The sequence below is a fragment of the Micropterus salmoides genome, unplaced genomic scaffold (assembly GCF_014851395.1).
Source record: "Micropterus salmoides isolate LMB-PRFRI ecotype aquatic unplaced genomic scaffold, ASM1485139v1 Ms_hic_scaffold_2998, whole genome shotgun sequence".
In the NCBI taxonomy this organism is placed as follows: domain Eukaryota; kingdom Metazoa; phylum Chordata; class Actinopteri; order Centrarchiformes; family Centrarchidae; genus Micropterus; species Micropterus salmoides.
This window is the reverse complement of record NW_024042259.1, coordinates 3,653-16,320: the sequence shown is the minus strand read 5'-3', so window position 1 is coordinate 16,320 and position 12,668 is coordinate 3,653. Positions and strand designations below refer to the sequence as shown.

Genomic DNA, 12,668 nt, shown 5'->3' with positions numbered 1-12,668 from the left:
TGATTTACACACTTCGTACTTTAACGAACTCCTCCTAGGGATTTAGGATCGACCTCAAATTTTGCTGTGCCTTCTAAAGGCATGACGATGAAAGTTGTGCTATTTGCGAGTTTTCGTCAATGGGCGTGTCCGTGGCGTCGATGATTCGCATGAACACGGAAGTTGTTGTAACTTCAGTGTACATGCTCACATCTGGACCAAACTGTACATGTAGGATGAGGTCCCGCCCTGAACACATGTACATGCCGACATTCACCACAGTCATAGCGCCACCTGCTGGCAACAGAAAGTGACCTTTAACGAAGACAGCCCCGCCGCACGTTTCACCTACGTGCACGAATTTCTGTGGTACGTGTATCTTGTCCAGACGCACAAAAAAGTCTCTTGGAGCCAGAGCCTAAATCAACAGGAAGTCGGCCATTTGAATTTTACGTCAAATTTTGGATGATTTACACACTTCGTACTTTAACGAACTCCTCCTAGGGATTTAGTCCGACCGACCTCAAATTGTGCTGTGCCTTCTAAAGGCATTGAAGATGAAAAGTTGTGCTATTTGCAAGTTTTCGTCAATGGGCGTGTCCGTGGCGTGGCGTCAAAGATCAGCTCTTCGCCATGACACGGAAGTTGTCGTAACTTCAGTGTACATGCTCACATCTGGACCAAACTGTACATGTAGGATGAGAGTCCCGCCCTGAACACATGTACATGCTGACATTCACAGACAGTCATAGCGCCACCTGCTGGCAACAGGAAGTGACTTTTAACGAAGCAGCCCCCGCCGCACGTTTTACCTACGTGCACGAATTTTCTGTGGTAGTGTATCTTGTCCAGACGCACAAAAAGCCTCTTGGAGCGATGCCCTAAAATCAACAGGAAGTCGGCCATTTTGAATTTTACGTCAAATTTTGGATGATTTACACACTTCGTACTTTAACGAACTCCTCCTAGGGATTTTAGTCCGACCGACTTCAAATTTGTGCTGTGCCTTCTAAAGGCATTGAAGATGAAAAGTTGTGCTATTTGCGAGTTTTCGTCAATGGTGTGTCCGTGGCGTGGCGTCAGAGATCAAGTCTTCGCCATGACACAGGAAGTTGTTGTAACTTCAGTGTACATGCTCACATCTGAACCAAACTTTACGTGCTTGATAACTCTCCCACCCCGCTATGGAGGACCGATCCTGACACAGTCAGAAATAAATACAGAAATAAATAAATGCTCAATAATAAATAAGCATCCAATTAATACACAAAAAATTAAGTAATAAATAAATGTAGGTAGTAATTAAATTATACAAGGAGACATAAATGTATATATTTTAATTAGTGCCTTTACTTATTCACCTTTGTTATAATTACCTTATTGTTTATTCAACTTTATTATTACTAATTTTTTTAATGTATTATTTATGTGTGTGTTTTAATATTTTTGTCTGTTTTATTCTTCCTTTGTATTTATTTACCTTATTTATTTTCACCCATGGTATTTATTTCTGCCTGTCTTTTTAAATTTTTGTATGCATTTCTGCCTCATTATGCAAATGAGGAGGGGCTGTGTCTCAAGGGGTCTTTCTCTGCTATTGGTGGACCAGTCAGACAGAGAGAGCTCCTACTCTGCCTGCAGACATCAACGATCTTGCCCCTCACACAGTCAGATGCTTCCTTCAGTGCGCTGAGGTGTTTAACAACTCTGAAGACAATACTACCAGCAATGTCTTCCTTCTCTTTTCGTAGAAGCACCACAGACAGTGCTTTCAGTTTGCTGCATGCCTGGACACAGAACTGCGGTATAGGAGAAGCACACGTCAGCTGGCTGCAGCTAAATCTGGAGTGCACTCGTATTCAATTCTGTATGGTAAATTCAGTTTTAACGGAGCAGAGCGAGCTGACAGGCGAGTAGAGACTTTTTCTGTCTGTTTCTCTCTTTACAAAGACGCATGTTGCAGTCAGAGTCTTCTCTGAGATGCGAGCACGACATACAACACAATTTATCAAATTACACAACGGATATACAGTATGAAAATAAGATTGATTGGATTATACTCACAGGAAGTATAAAACCTCTTACATGGCTATAAAAGTAAAGTAACACAAAAATGTCAGGGAAATTACTTTACTTAGATTTAAGTACTGCAGTTGTACATTTGAAATACCTTCCTACCTTTCTGATAGGAAGCCTTCTTGAGGTGGTATAAAACATTTCTTCTTATATTCTGTTTGAGTTGTGGACAACTATGACCACATGAATTAAAAAAACATTTCACTGCCCAAGTCAGCTATAACACAGTCTTGATCATCAGACTACATGCTGTACAGTATTTGTGGACAGATTTTGTCCAGGATTTCTTATGCATTTCTTCTTCTTCATTGCATGATTTAGAATAATAAGGTGAGAAATGGGTCTATTCTGAGTTCTCCTGCACTGCAGCAGCTAATAAAGTCCATTTAATCCCCAAAACGCTTTTCTTTTAGGCAGGCTGGAGCAGAAAACAACTCACCTTTCTCAAGTTGTACAGTAATGTCACATGTGTATGAAGGTGGATCAAACAAGCTAATCTAAATGTCAAAGTAGAGAGGAGCCTAGTAGGCCTATTTATTTTCATTCATTACACAATATGAATAAGCTATGCAGACAGTTGTAAAGAAAGAACATCTTTTTCTTCTGTTCTCACTTGTTATAGTTACACAGTATTAGGGGTGTGGGCTGTATTAAAAGTATCCACTGTTCTCCCATGCTCTAAACACAGTAACGATGAAATGTGTGCTGTTCTCACATTCTTCCTCTGTATGTACACATAACAACAGGCAGGGAAATATAAAAGGAATTTATTTTATGTTTGGGTACATTATTGTTCAGTGTACATGTTCACATCTGAAACAAACTTTACGTGCTTGATACTCTCCCACCCCGCAGACATCTACACGTCAATACCGATTTATTCATAGCGGCAAGTGCTATGTAGCTCCACATAGGGGACACAGGAAGTGACATATAGCACATTCATGCGGCGTCGGAACCGCGTAGGAATTCACAGCCGCACCGGCAGAGCTCCAGAATATGCGACTCGGCCGGCTCACACGCGGACGCGCTACAAGTGCGAGGGCCCGCCCAACACTGCTTGCAGCTTATTTATTATTTTTTTTTTTCTGCAAAGTAGGCCCAAATGACATGGCCTAAAACATACTCGAAAACTCACCAAAATTTGCAAACTGTCAGAACGGTGAAAAATTTCGTATTCTACAAGTTTCGCACATGGGCGTGGCAAATGACTCGCTAGCGCCACCTAGAAATTGGAAAAGATTAGCCCCTCGTTCACGTTTAACCTACATGTACGAAATTTTCTGGGGACATGTATCGTATCAAGACGCACAAAAAAGCCTCAAGAACCCATAGCCTAAAGTCAACAGGAAGTCGGCCATTTTGAATTTTATGGCCATTTTTTGATGATTTACACTTCGTACTTTAACGAACTCCTCCGAGGGATTTAGTCGGATCGACGTCAAATTTCTGCTGTGCCTTCTAAAGGCATTGACGATGAAAAGTTGTGCTATTTGCGAGTTTTCGTCAATGGGCGTGTCCGTGGCGTCGATGATTCGCAATGAAACAGGAAGTTGTTGTAACTTCAGTGTAATGCTCACATCTGGACCAAACTGTACATGTAGGATGAGAGTCCCGCCCTGAACACATGTACATGCCGACATTCACCCACAGTCATAGCGCCACCTGCTGGCAACAGAAAGTGACCTTTAACGAAGCAGCCCCCGCCGCACGTTTCACCTACGTGCACGAATTTTCTGTGGTACGTGTATCTTGTCCAGACGCACAAAAAAGTCTCTTGGAGCCATAGCCTAAACCCAATAGGAAGTCGGCCATTTTGAATTTTACGGCCATTTTTGGATGATTTACACACTTCGTACTTTAACGAATTCCTCCTAGGGATTTAGTCTGACCGACCTCAAATTTCTGCTGTGCCTTCTAAAGGCATTGAAGATGAAAAAATATATATAATCTTAGCAAATTCAATAGGGACCTCACACGTTCGTGCCCGGGCCCTAATAATATAATCTTTACAGATTCAATAGGGACCTCGCACGGTCGTGCTCGGGCCCTAATTTAAGCTGCAAGCAGTGTTGGGCAGGCCCTCGCACTTGTAGCGTGTCTGGGTGTGAGCCAGCCGAGTTGCATATTCTGAAACTCTGCCGGTGAGGCTGTGAATTTGCTACGCGGTTCCGACGCCGCATGAAGGTGTTATATGTCACTTCCTGTGTCCCCTATGTGGAGCTACATAGCACTTGCCGCTATGAATATAAATCGGTATTGGCTGTAGATGTCTTCGGGGTGGGAGAGCTATCAAGCACGTAAAGTTTGGTTCAGATGTGAGCATGTACACTGAAGTTACAACAACTTCCTGTGTCGTGAGAGTTGATCTTTGATGCCACGCCACGGACACGCCCATTGACGAAAACTCGCAAATAGCACAAATTTTCATCGTCAATGCCTTTAGAAGGCACAGCAGAAATTTGACGTCGATCCGACTAAATCCCTAGGAGGAGTTTGTTAAAGTACGAAGTGTGTAAATCATCCAAAAATGGCCGTAAAATTCAAAATGGCCGACTTCCTGTTGACTTTAGGCTATGGGTTCTTGAGGCTTTTTTGTGCGTCTTGATATGATACATGTCCCCAGAAAATTTCGTGCATGTAGGTTGAACGTGAACGAGGGGCTAATTTTTTCCAATTTTCTAGGTGGCGCTAGCGAGTCATTTTGCCACGCCCATGTGCGAAACCCATAAAATACGAAATTTTTCACCAGTTCTGACATGTGTGTAAAGTTTGGTGAGCTTTACAAATTCAATAGGGACATCACACGGTCGTGCTCTGGCCCTAAATATAATCTTTACAAATTCAATAGGGACCTCGCACGGTCGTGCTCGGGCCTTAACTAGTAGTAGTTGACTGGTTTTATTAGAAGTAAGAAAAGAGGACAAACTTAGACAAATGGAGGCCCACACATATTATTTCTCTGCAAAAGAGCTGACAGTGTGTCTGTCTCTGTAGGTTGTCCAGCGCTTGCAAAGGGAGGTGAGTGGTGACTGATGGTGCTTTCATGTGGTGTTGGAATAATCAGAATTTTTTTCCCTCCTTAAATCTTTATTGCAAAAAGAGAGAAAGTGTACATGGGACATAAAGAAGTATACAGAACTTTGATTAATGCAAAATCACATATTGTATATACATATTTTGCAAACATTAAATTTGTAATATGGTTGTAATGGTTAGTTTGCTGTCCATGTAGAGTGAAGTAGATGTCTGCATGCTGTTTATATGCTCTGGTGCTAATCCAACACATCTTTGTAGTAGCGTGTTGATTCCCACATTCTGACTTAAGAGCACATGAACACACACTGAAGTCAGAAGAACGACTTCACAACTCGGGAATGTGAATACACTGAACTGTTGCTTGCAATTAGCAACCTTCACGACTAAACTAACTTAGACACTGAACCGTTAAAAAATAAACTAATAGGGCCAAGCTGTTGCCTGGTGTGTCAGTCCTAACGCAGAAATCAATGTCGGACACCAAGTTCTAAGACTTTTATTCAACAATCAGTGTCAATTTCAACTGAGAAAAAAAATACAACTTATGACATCCCCACTGTACAAATTGCTTTAAAAAATCCTTGTGATTTTGTAAATGGGTACCAGAACAATGTCTATGCTGCACTAGTGATTCTTTAAAATTCCTCTTCACTGATCAATGCTCTCATAGACTTCAAATCTGTACTGGATACCATTCTCCTCCTGCAGCTCTTGTAGCACTCCTGGAGACCTGCAAGAGAAAGAAGCCTTACTTTAAAAGTTCCATTTGGTGCACGCACGCATGCGCACACGCACACACACACACACACACACACACACACACACACAGCAAAAGCTAACTTCTTTCCACCCAAGGAGCACAAGTTGAAAAATGTAGGATCAAATAATGTGTTTTTCCAACAAAAAAGATACAAGAGACATGTACAAGCATTATTTCATTTTGTTTGAATTCAAAAAGTAAAGGGGTTTTTTAATTATTTCTACTTCAACTGTTTTTTTAAATAATTATCTAATTATTTATACTTTAAACTGCATGTCTATAATAAAGCAGTTCTTAGTTCTAAACATCAAAATAGTAGAAAATAATAGAATGAATGGTCTCCTCATTGCAGAAGAAGTATAGGCAGACTTGTCCATCATGCAGTACCATCAGGGAGACATTTGATTGGCCTCAAATTTATTCTGCAGCATGACAACCACCCCAAACATACAGTGAAAGTCATATAGCACTGTCTTCAGCGTAATGGAGAAAAGGAGTCCTGGAAGTTCTCCAAGATGCTTGGGTCAACCTACTTTAGTTCCTTCAATAACTATGTGCAAGTTTACCTAGAAGAACTGATGCTGTTTGAAGGTAAAGGGTGGTCATACTACATATTGATTTGATTTAGATTTTTCTTCTGTTGACTCACATTGTATTTAGTTAATTGATAACTAATCTATTAACATGTCTAATTTTAAAAGCATCCTTACTTCACAGCACTTTTCTACACACCACCACTGTATGAGACGTAGCTGTGATGTTAAAAAATAAATTGATTTCACAATCACTACAACTAAAAGAAAAACTGTAACAAGGTCATTTCAATTCAGCTTTTGTCTTTTCAGTGAGCTTGGCCTTCACCTCCTTCTCAAGCCACATAATTAGGCTGCTGTAACATCTGTTCTGGTCCATGGTCCATTTTAGCAGCAAAGTTTAATGTCTACATTTGCGTCTCGTGAATTTTCCAAGTTCCAAAACAAATCCAAAAGCAAATTGATTAATTACATTGTAGTTAGGACAGTATTGGCCTTCCTAATATTATAAGGAACCTTTAGGGGCCAATGTTAACATTAAGTTGGGACTTTGCCTGAGGAGCTCATCTTGTGTTGTAATGTCTGCAAAATGGTAACATTAGTAAAGATAAAGGAGTAATCCCAGTGCCCTAACATCAGTAATGTTATACAAGTAGAATCTGGAATAACAAGTACACTAGCTAACATTAGACTCCATGGAATAATGTGTTGAGAATGTGTGCTGATCTTACTCTGGCAGTAGACGATATTTGTCTGGACTGATTTCTGGGAGGAATGTGTCACACTCAAACTGCTTCAGGATCCGTGTGACATACAGTCTCTTGGTCCCCGAGCTTTCCATCAACTCCTGGATAGACCAAAGCAACCAAAACTTAATTAAAGAAAGAGTTTAGCATGTCATTTCAGTCACCCTGAAATGGTTCACCATGACCATCAATGATAGCTGTATGACAGTAAAATTAACCATTGGAAAATGTAGACATTAGGGCTGACCCCGAAAAGTCGAAGATTTGATGCTTGGATGGGAGGCGCCTGATTCAACTGTCAATCTCACAGTTGAAGCTTTGCAGAAAATTTTTGGCGATAAGGGGGCTCAACGTCTGATTTTTACATAGAACTACCAGTTTTCTTCCAATAAGTTTAAATATAGCCCATTACAATATACATTTCAACATACAATGCTGTAAATAAACATGTGAAAAGAAAGAAGCTTTTTAATAAATGCTTTTAAAGTGCGTGAATGAATCATCAGTCAGTGCACATGTGTAGGCAGAACGTGTGTGTGTGTGTGTGCGTTGGCAGAAGAGAACAAGAACAATAAGTTACAGTGACTAATGATTAGAGACCGCAGCTCTGCAGCTTCTCAAGATTAAAGTGGAGCTGCCGTGTGTTCCATGCAGTACCTTGTAGAGAGAGCTGCCTCCTATAACCCAGACCTGGTCAGCCTGGCCTGCCAGCTCCGAGTCAACCAGCCTGAGAGCTGAGCTGAAGTCACCCACCACATGGTGTGCTCCTGTGAGGGGCGCTCTGGAGGAGAATTGGCATTTATATCTTGTCACTGAAAGCCCTGAGGCAAGTGGAGAGAAAAGCAATCTGAGACTGATTAGGGCCCGAGCACAACCTCTACCTCGACTTTTAACAAAGCAGCCCCCGCCGCACGTTTCACCTATGTGCACGAATTTTCTGTGGTACGTGTATCTTGTCCAGACGCACAAAAAAGCCTCTCGCGATGCCCTAAAACCAACAGGAAGTCGGCCATTTTGAATTTTACGTCAAATTTTGGATGATTTACACACTTCGTACTTTAACGAACTCCTCCTAGGGATTTAGTCCGACCGACTTCAAATTTGTGCTGTGCCTTCTAAAGGCATTGAAGATGAAAAGTTGTGCTATTTGCGAGTTTTCGTCAATGGGTGTGTCCGTGGCGTGGTGTCAAAGATCAAGTCTTCGCCATGACACAGGAAGTTGTTGTAACTTCAGTGTACATGCTCACATCTGAACCAAACTTTACGTGCTTGATAACTCTCCCACCCCGCTATGGAGGACCGATCCTGACACAGCCAGAAATAAATACAGAAATAAATAAATGCTCAACAATAAATAAGCATCCAATTAAATACACAAAAAAATAAAGTAAATAAATAAATGTAGGTAGTAATTAAATTATACAAGGAGACATAAATGTATATTTTAATTAGTGCCTTTACTTATTCACCTTTGTTATAACTACCTTATTTGTTTATTCAACTGTGTGTGTTTTAATATTTTTGTCTGTTTTATTCTTCCTTTGTATTTTTTTTACCTTATTTATTTTCACCCATGGTATTTATTTCTGCCTGTCCTTTTTAAATTTCTGTATGCATTTCTGCCTCATTATGCAAATGAGGAGGGGCTGTGTCTCAAGGGGTCATCTTCTCTGCTATTGGTGGACCAGTCAGACAGGAGAGCTCTAGGCCTACTCTGCCTGCAGACATCAACGATCTTGCCCCTCACACAGTCAGATGGCTTCCTTCAGTGCGCTGAGGTGTTTAACAACTCTGAAGACAATACTACCAGCCATGTCTTCCTTCTCTTTTCACGTAGACGCTCCGACAGACCGTGCTTTCAGTTTGCTGCATGCATGGACACAGAACTGCGGTATAGGGAGAAGCACACGGTCAGCTAGCTGCAGCTAAATCTGGAGTGCACTCGTATTCAATTCTGCATGGTAAATTCAGTTTTAACGGAGCAGAGCGAGCAGACAGGCAGAGTTAGAGACTTTTTCTGTCCGTTTCTCTCTTTACAAAGACGCATGCAGTCAGAGTCTTCTCTGAAGAGGGCAATGAAGTCTCAGTAGTACCCGATGCGAGCACCACATACACAATTTATCAAATTACACAACGGATATACAGTATGAAAATAAGATTGATTGGATTATACTCACAGGAAGTATAAAACCTGTTACATGCGTCTATTAAAAGTAAAGTAACACAAAAATGTCAGGGAAATTACTTTACTTAGATTTAAGTACTGCAGTTGTACATTTGAAATACCTTCCTAACTTTCTGATTGGAAGCCTTCTTGAGGTGGTTTTAAACATTTCTTCTTATATTCTGATTTGAGTTGTGGACAACTATGACCACATGAATTAAAAAAATTAAACATTTCACTGCCCAAGTCAGCTAAAACACAAGTCTTGTTCATCAGACTACATGCTGTACAGTATTTGTCTATAGATTTTGTCCCAGGATTTATTATGCATTTCTTCTTCTTCGTTGCATGATTTAGAATAATAAGGTGAGAAATGGGTCTGTTCTGAGTTCATCCTGCACTGCAGCAGCTAATAAAGTCCATTTAATCCCAAAAACGCTTTTCTTTTAGGCAGGCTGGAGCAGAAAACAACTCACCTTTCTCAAGTTGTACAGTAATGTCACATGTGTATGAAGGTTGATCAAACAAGCTAATCTTAAATGTCAAAGTAGAGAGGAGCCTAGTAGGCCTATTTATTTTCATTCATTACACAATATGAATAAGCTATGCAGACAGTTGTAAAGAAAGAACATCTTTTTCTTCTGTTCTCTACTTGTTATAGTTACACAGTATTAGGGGTGTGGGCTGTATTAAAAGTATCCACTGTTCTCCCATGCTCTAACACACAGTAACGATGAAATGTGTACTGTTCTCACATTCTTCCTCTGTATGTACACATAAACAACAAGGCAGGGAAATATAAATGGAATTTATTTTATTGTTTGGGTACATTATTGTTCAGTGTACATGCTCACATCTGAAACAAACTTTACGTGCTTGATAACTGTCTCATCCCGCAGACATCTACACACCAATACCGATTTATATTCATAGCGGCAAGTGCTATGTAGCTCCACATAGGGGACACAGGAAGGGACATATAGCACCTTCATGCGGCGTCTGAACCGCGTAGCAAATTCACAGCCGCACCGGCAGAGCTCCAGAATGTGCAACTCGGCCGGCTCACACCCGGACGCGCTACAAGTGCGAGGGCCCGGCCAACGCTGCTTGCAGCTTTAATTATATTTTGGGTTCCTACTAGAAAATGTTTACATGCTTTAGTATTCTAAAAACACATTATATATTTTTCTCATTGTTGTACTCAAGGCCGGTCTTGGTATCAGGTCTTAAGACCACTTTGATGGTCTTGATCACGTCTCAGACTCGACCGCATTTGTACTCGGTCTTGTCTCAGTCTCGGACATTGAGGACTCAGGATTTTATTTCAAGACCAGTCAAGACAATAACTTTGGTAATATCAATAAAATTGCTTTTGCATTGTCTGATTTATTTGTTAACATCCTAACTTTTATTGGATCTAGAACGTATTGCTTCAAATACAACCAATAACCCTAATTAAAAATGTGTTGTTCCCGTTAACGACTATCACAATGGTAAGCATGGAAAAGGAGTGTTGAATAAAGATGTTTAAGTTGATTTCAGCTCTTAGTGTTTGTATGTGGGTGGGTCTACCTATGATCTCGTTTCCACATTTTATTGTGCGTCATGTAATGCAGGGAACTGGTCTTGGTTTTGACTCAGTCTTGCCCACCCTTGGTCTTGGTCTCAGCCCCTAAAAGCATTGGTCTTGTCTCAGTCTTGATAAACTCTTGTCTTGGTCTTGACTTGGTCTCGGTTTGAGGGACTGTCAAACCTTGACTGTCCATTTCTGCAGTACCTCTATTCACCCGCTGTCTGAACATGTCGTTTGAGCTCCTGTCTCCTAAAGACCTGCCTCCCCAAAAGCCTACTTTCTTCTGATTAGCCAACTTCTGGAAGTCTGTTGAAACAAGTGTGGAGATGGGCTGGCTGTGCAGACTAGGCAGCAACAAGCCTGCACTGCCCAGGTGGGAACCTCCGGGTCTGAAATGTGAGGCTATGATGCCATTTTAACTATAGCCATTGTGTTTTGTTTTGGAAAGCCCTTTATGTCCGATGCTTGGCAAGTGCTTTTCTTATGAATTATAGTTTAACCACTACTGCCTAACACCAAAAACTGAATAGCCTTGACACAAATAATAGCATATAATTTTGCCTACTATAAAATCCCATCATTCTGTTGAACCTTAGCTTTCTAAAATCACTGTGGTCAGTGTTAAACTTCACAGCAAACTTGGTGTATTGATATGAAAGTGTAATACGGTCAAAAATCTGGGTCTACTTCATAGGTGTGCAAATATCAAAAACTAATAGATATTCTAAAGGGGGGGGGGGGTGGTAGCATTCCTCTTATAAAGGCTCATAGACTTCAATCAATCAGTAAATAACTTACATTACAGTATTACGTTACAAGTCGCTGACACAGTGGGTATTTTACAACCAGGGACCAGGTAAAGTAACAGTGAGCAAACAGAGTGCAGATGTTCCTTACGAAGCTGGCTTGGGCTGCAACTAACGACTATTTTGATAGTCGATTATTCTATTGAATGTTATTGAAATGGATACTCAACTATTCAGATTATGAATCACAAAATTACACAATGTCTCCGATTTAGCCATCAGCTTTTAAATTAACAGAGCAGCTTACACCTCGGTACTGCAACACAACGGGACAAACTGACACTATATTTCCACAAAAAAAGGAATAACTTCAGCTGTCACATCTGCTGAATTTACAAGAGGGGACCAACTAACGATTTTGTAGTAGACAGCGTTTTAACACAAAGTTTCTATAGACGCCCCTAACTCAAACATCTCACATATCTTTTTTTAAGAGTCTGGGGCGGATTTGCCGCCACCTCACACACAGACAGAAGAACTCTTTATAAAGTAACAAAAACATTGTCCGGTTTGAAATGAAAACAGTCTCTTCACTCCTGGTTTCAATGGTAAACAACCAAGAATGACAACTACCAACAAACACACTAGATTCTAAGGAGACACGTTTTAATCAACATAAATCATAAAGTAACATTTGTATTTCAAATAAATGGCAAATTAGTATTTTATTTTAACAAAAGTCCCTTCACCCTCATGTGCAGAGGTTTATTTATTGCCTCAAAGTCCACTGGAAGCCTCTCAGCGTTTCAGCAGTGCAGTGTGCAGCCTGCAGCGTTTCAGCAGCGCAGTGTGCAGCCTGCAGCTTAGCAGAAGGGAGTTACAAACTCAATTTCACTCCATAACCTGTTTTGTGACAAAATAAATCTACCTACCTACCTATAAAACTGCAGACATATAAAGGAAGAGAGAAAGAATTTGTAGCTTTGGCAATATTATTGTTTTACATTAAATGGCAATAAAGCTGAATTAAATTGATAGACAAATGTAGATGT

At 40.6% G+C, this 12,668-nt stretch overlaps 1 protein-coding gene across 1 annotated transcript; it reads right to left on the bottom strand.

Annotated features, from left to right (window-relative positions):
- Positions 1–5,574: 5,574 nt before the first annotated feature.
- On the bottom strand, positions 5,575–8,112 carry LOC119882218 (dihydrofolate reductase-like; the record flags this gene model as incomplete). The annotated part of the gene is made up of 3 exons (XM_038692209.1): positions 5,575–5,824; positions 7,119–7,234; positions 7,791–8,112. Coding segments are annotated over 3 exons (520 nt in total), but the record flags the coding sequence as incomplete, so codon positions are not given.
- Between the last annotated feature and the right edge of the window lie 4,556 nt (positions 8,113–12,668).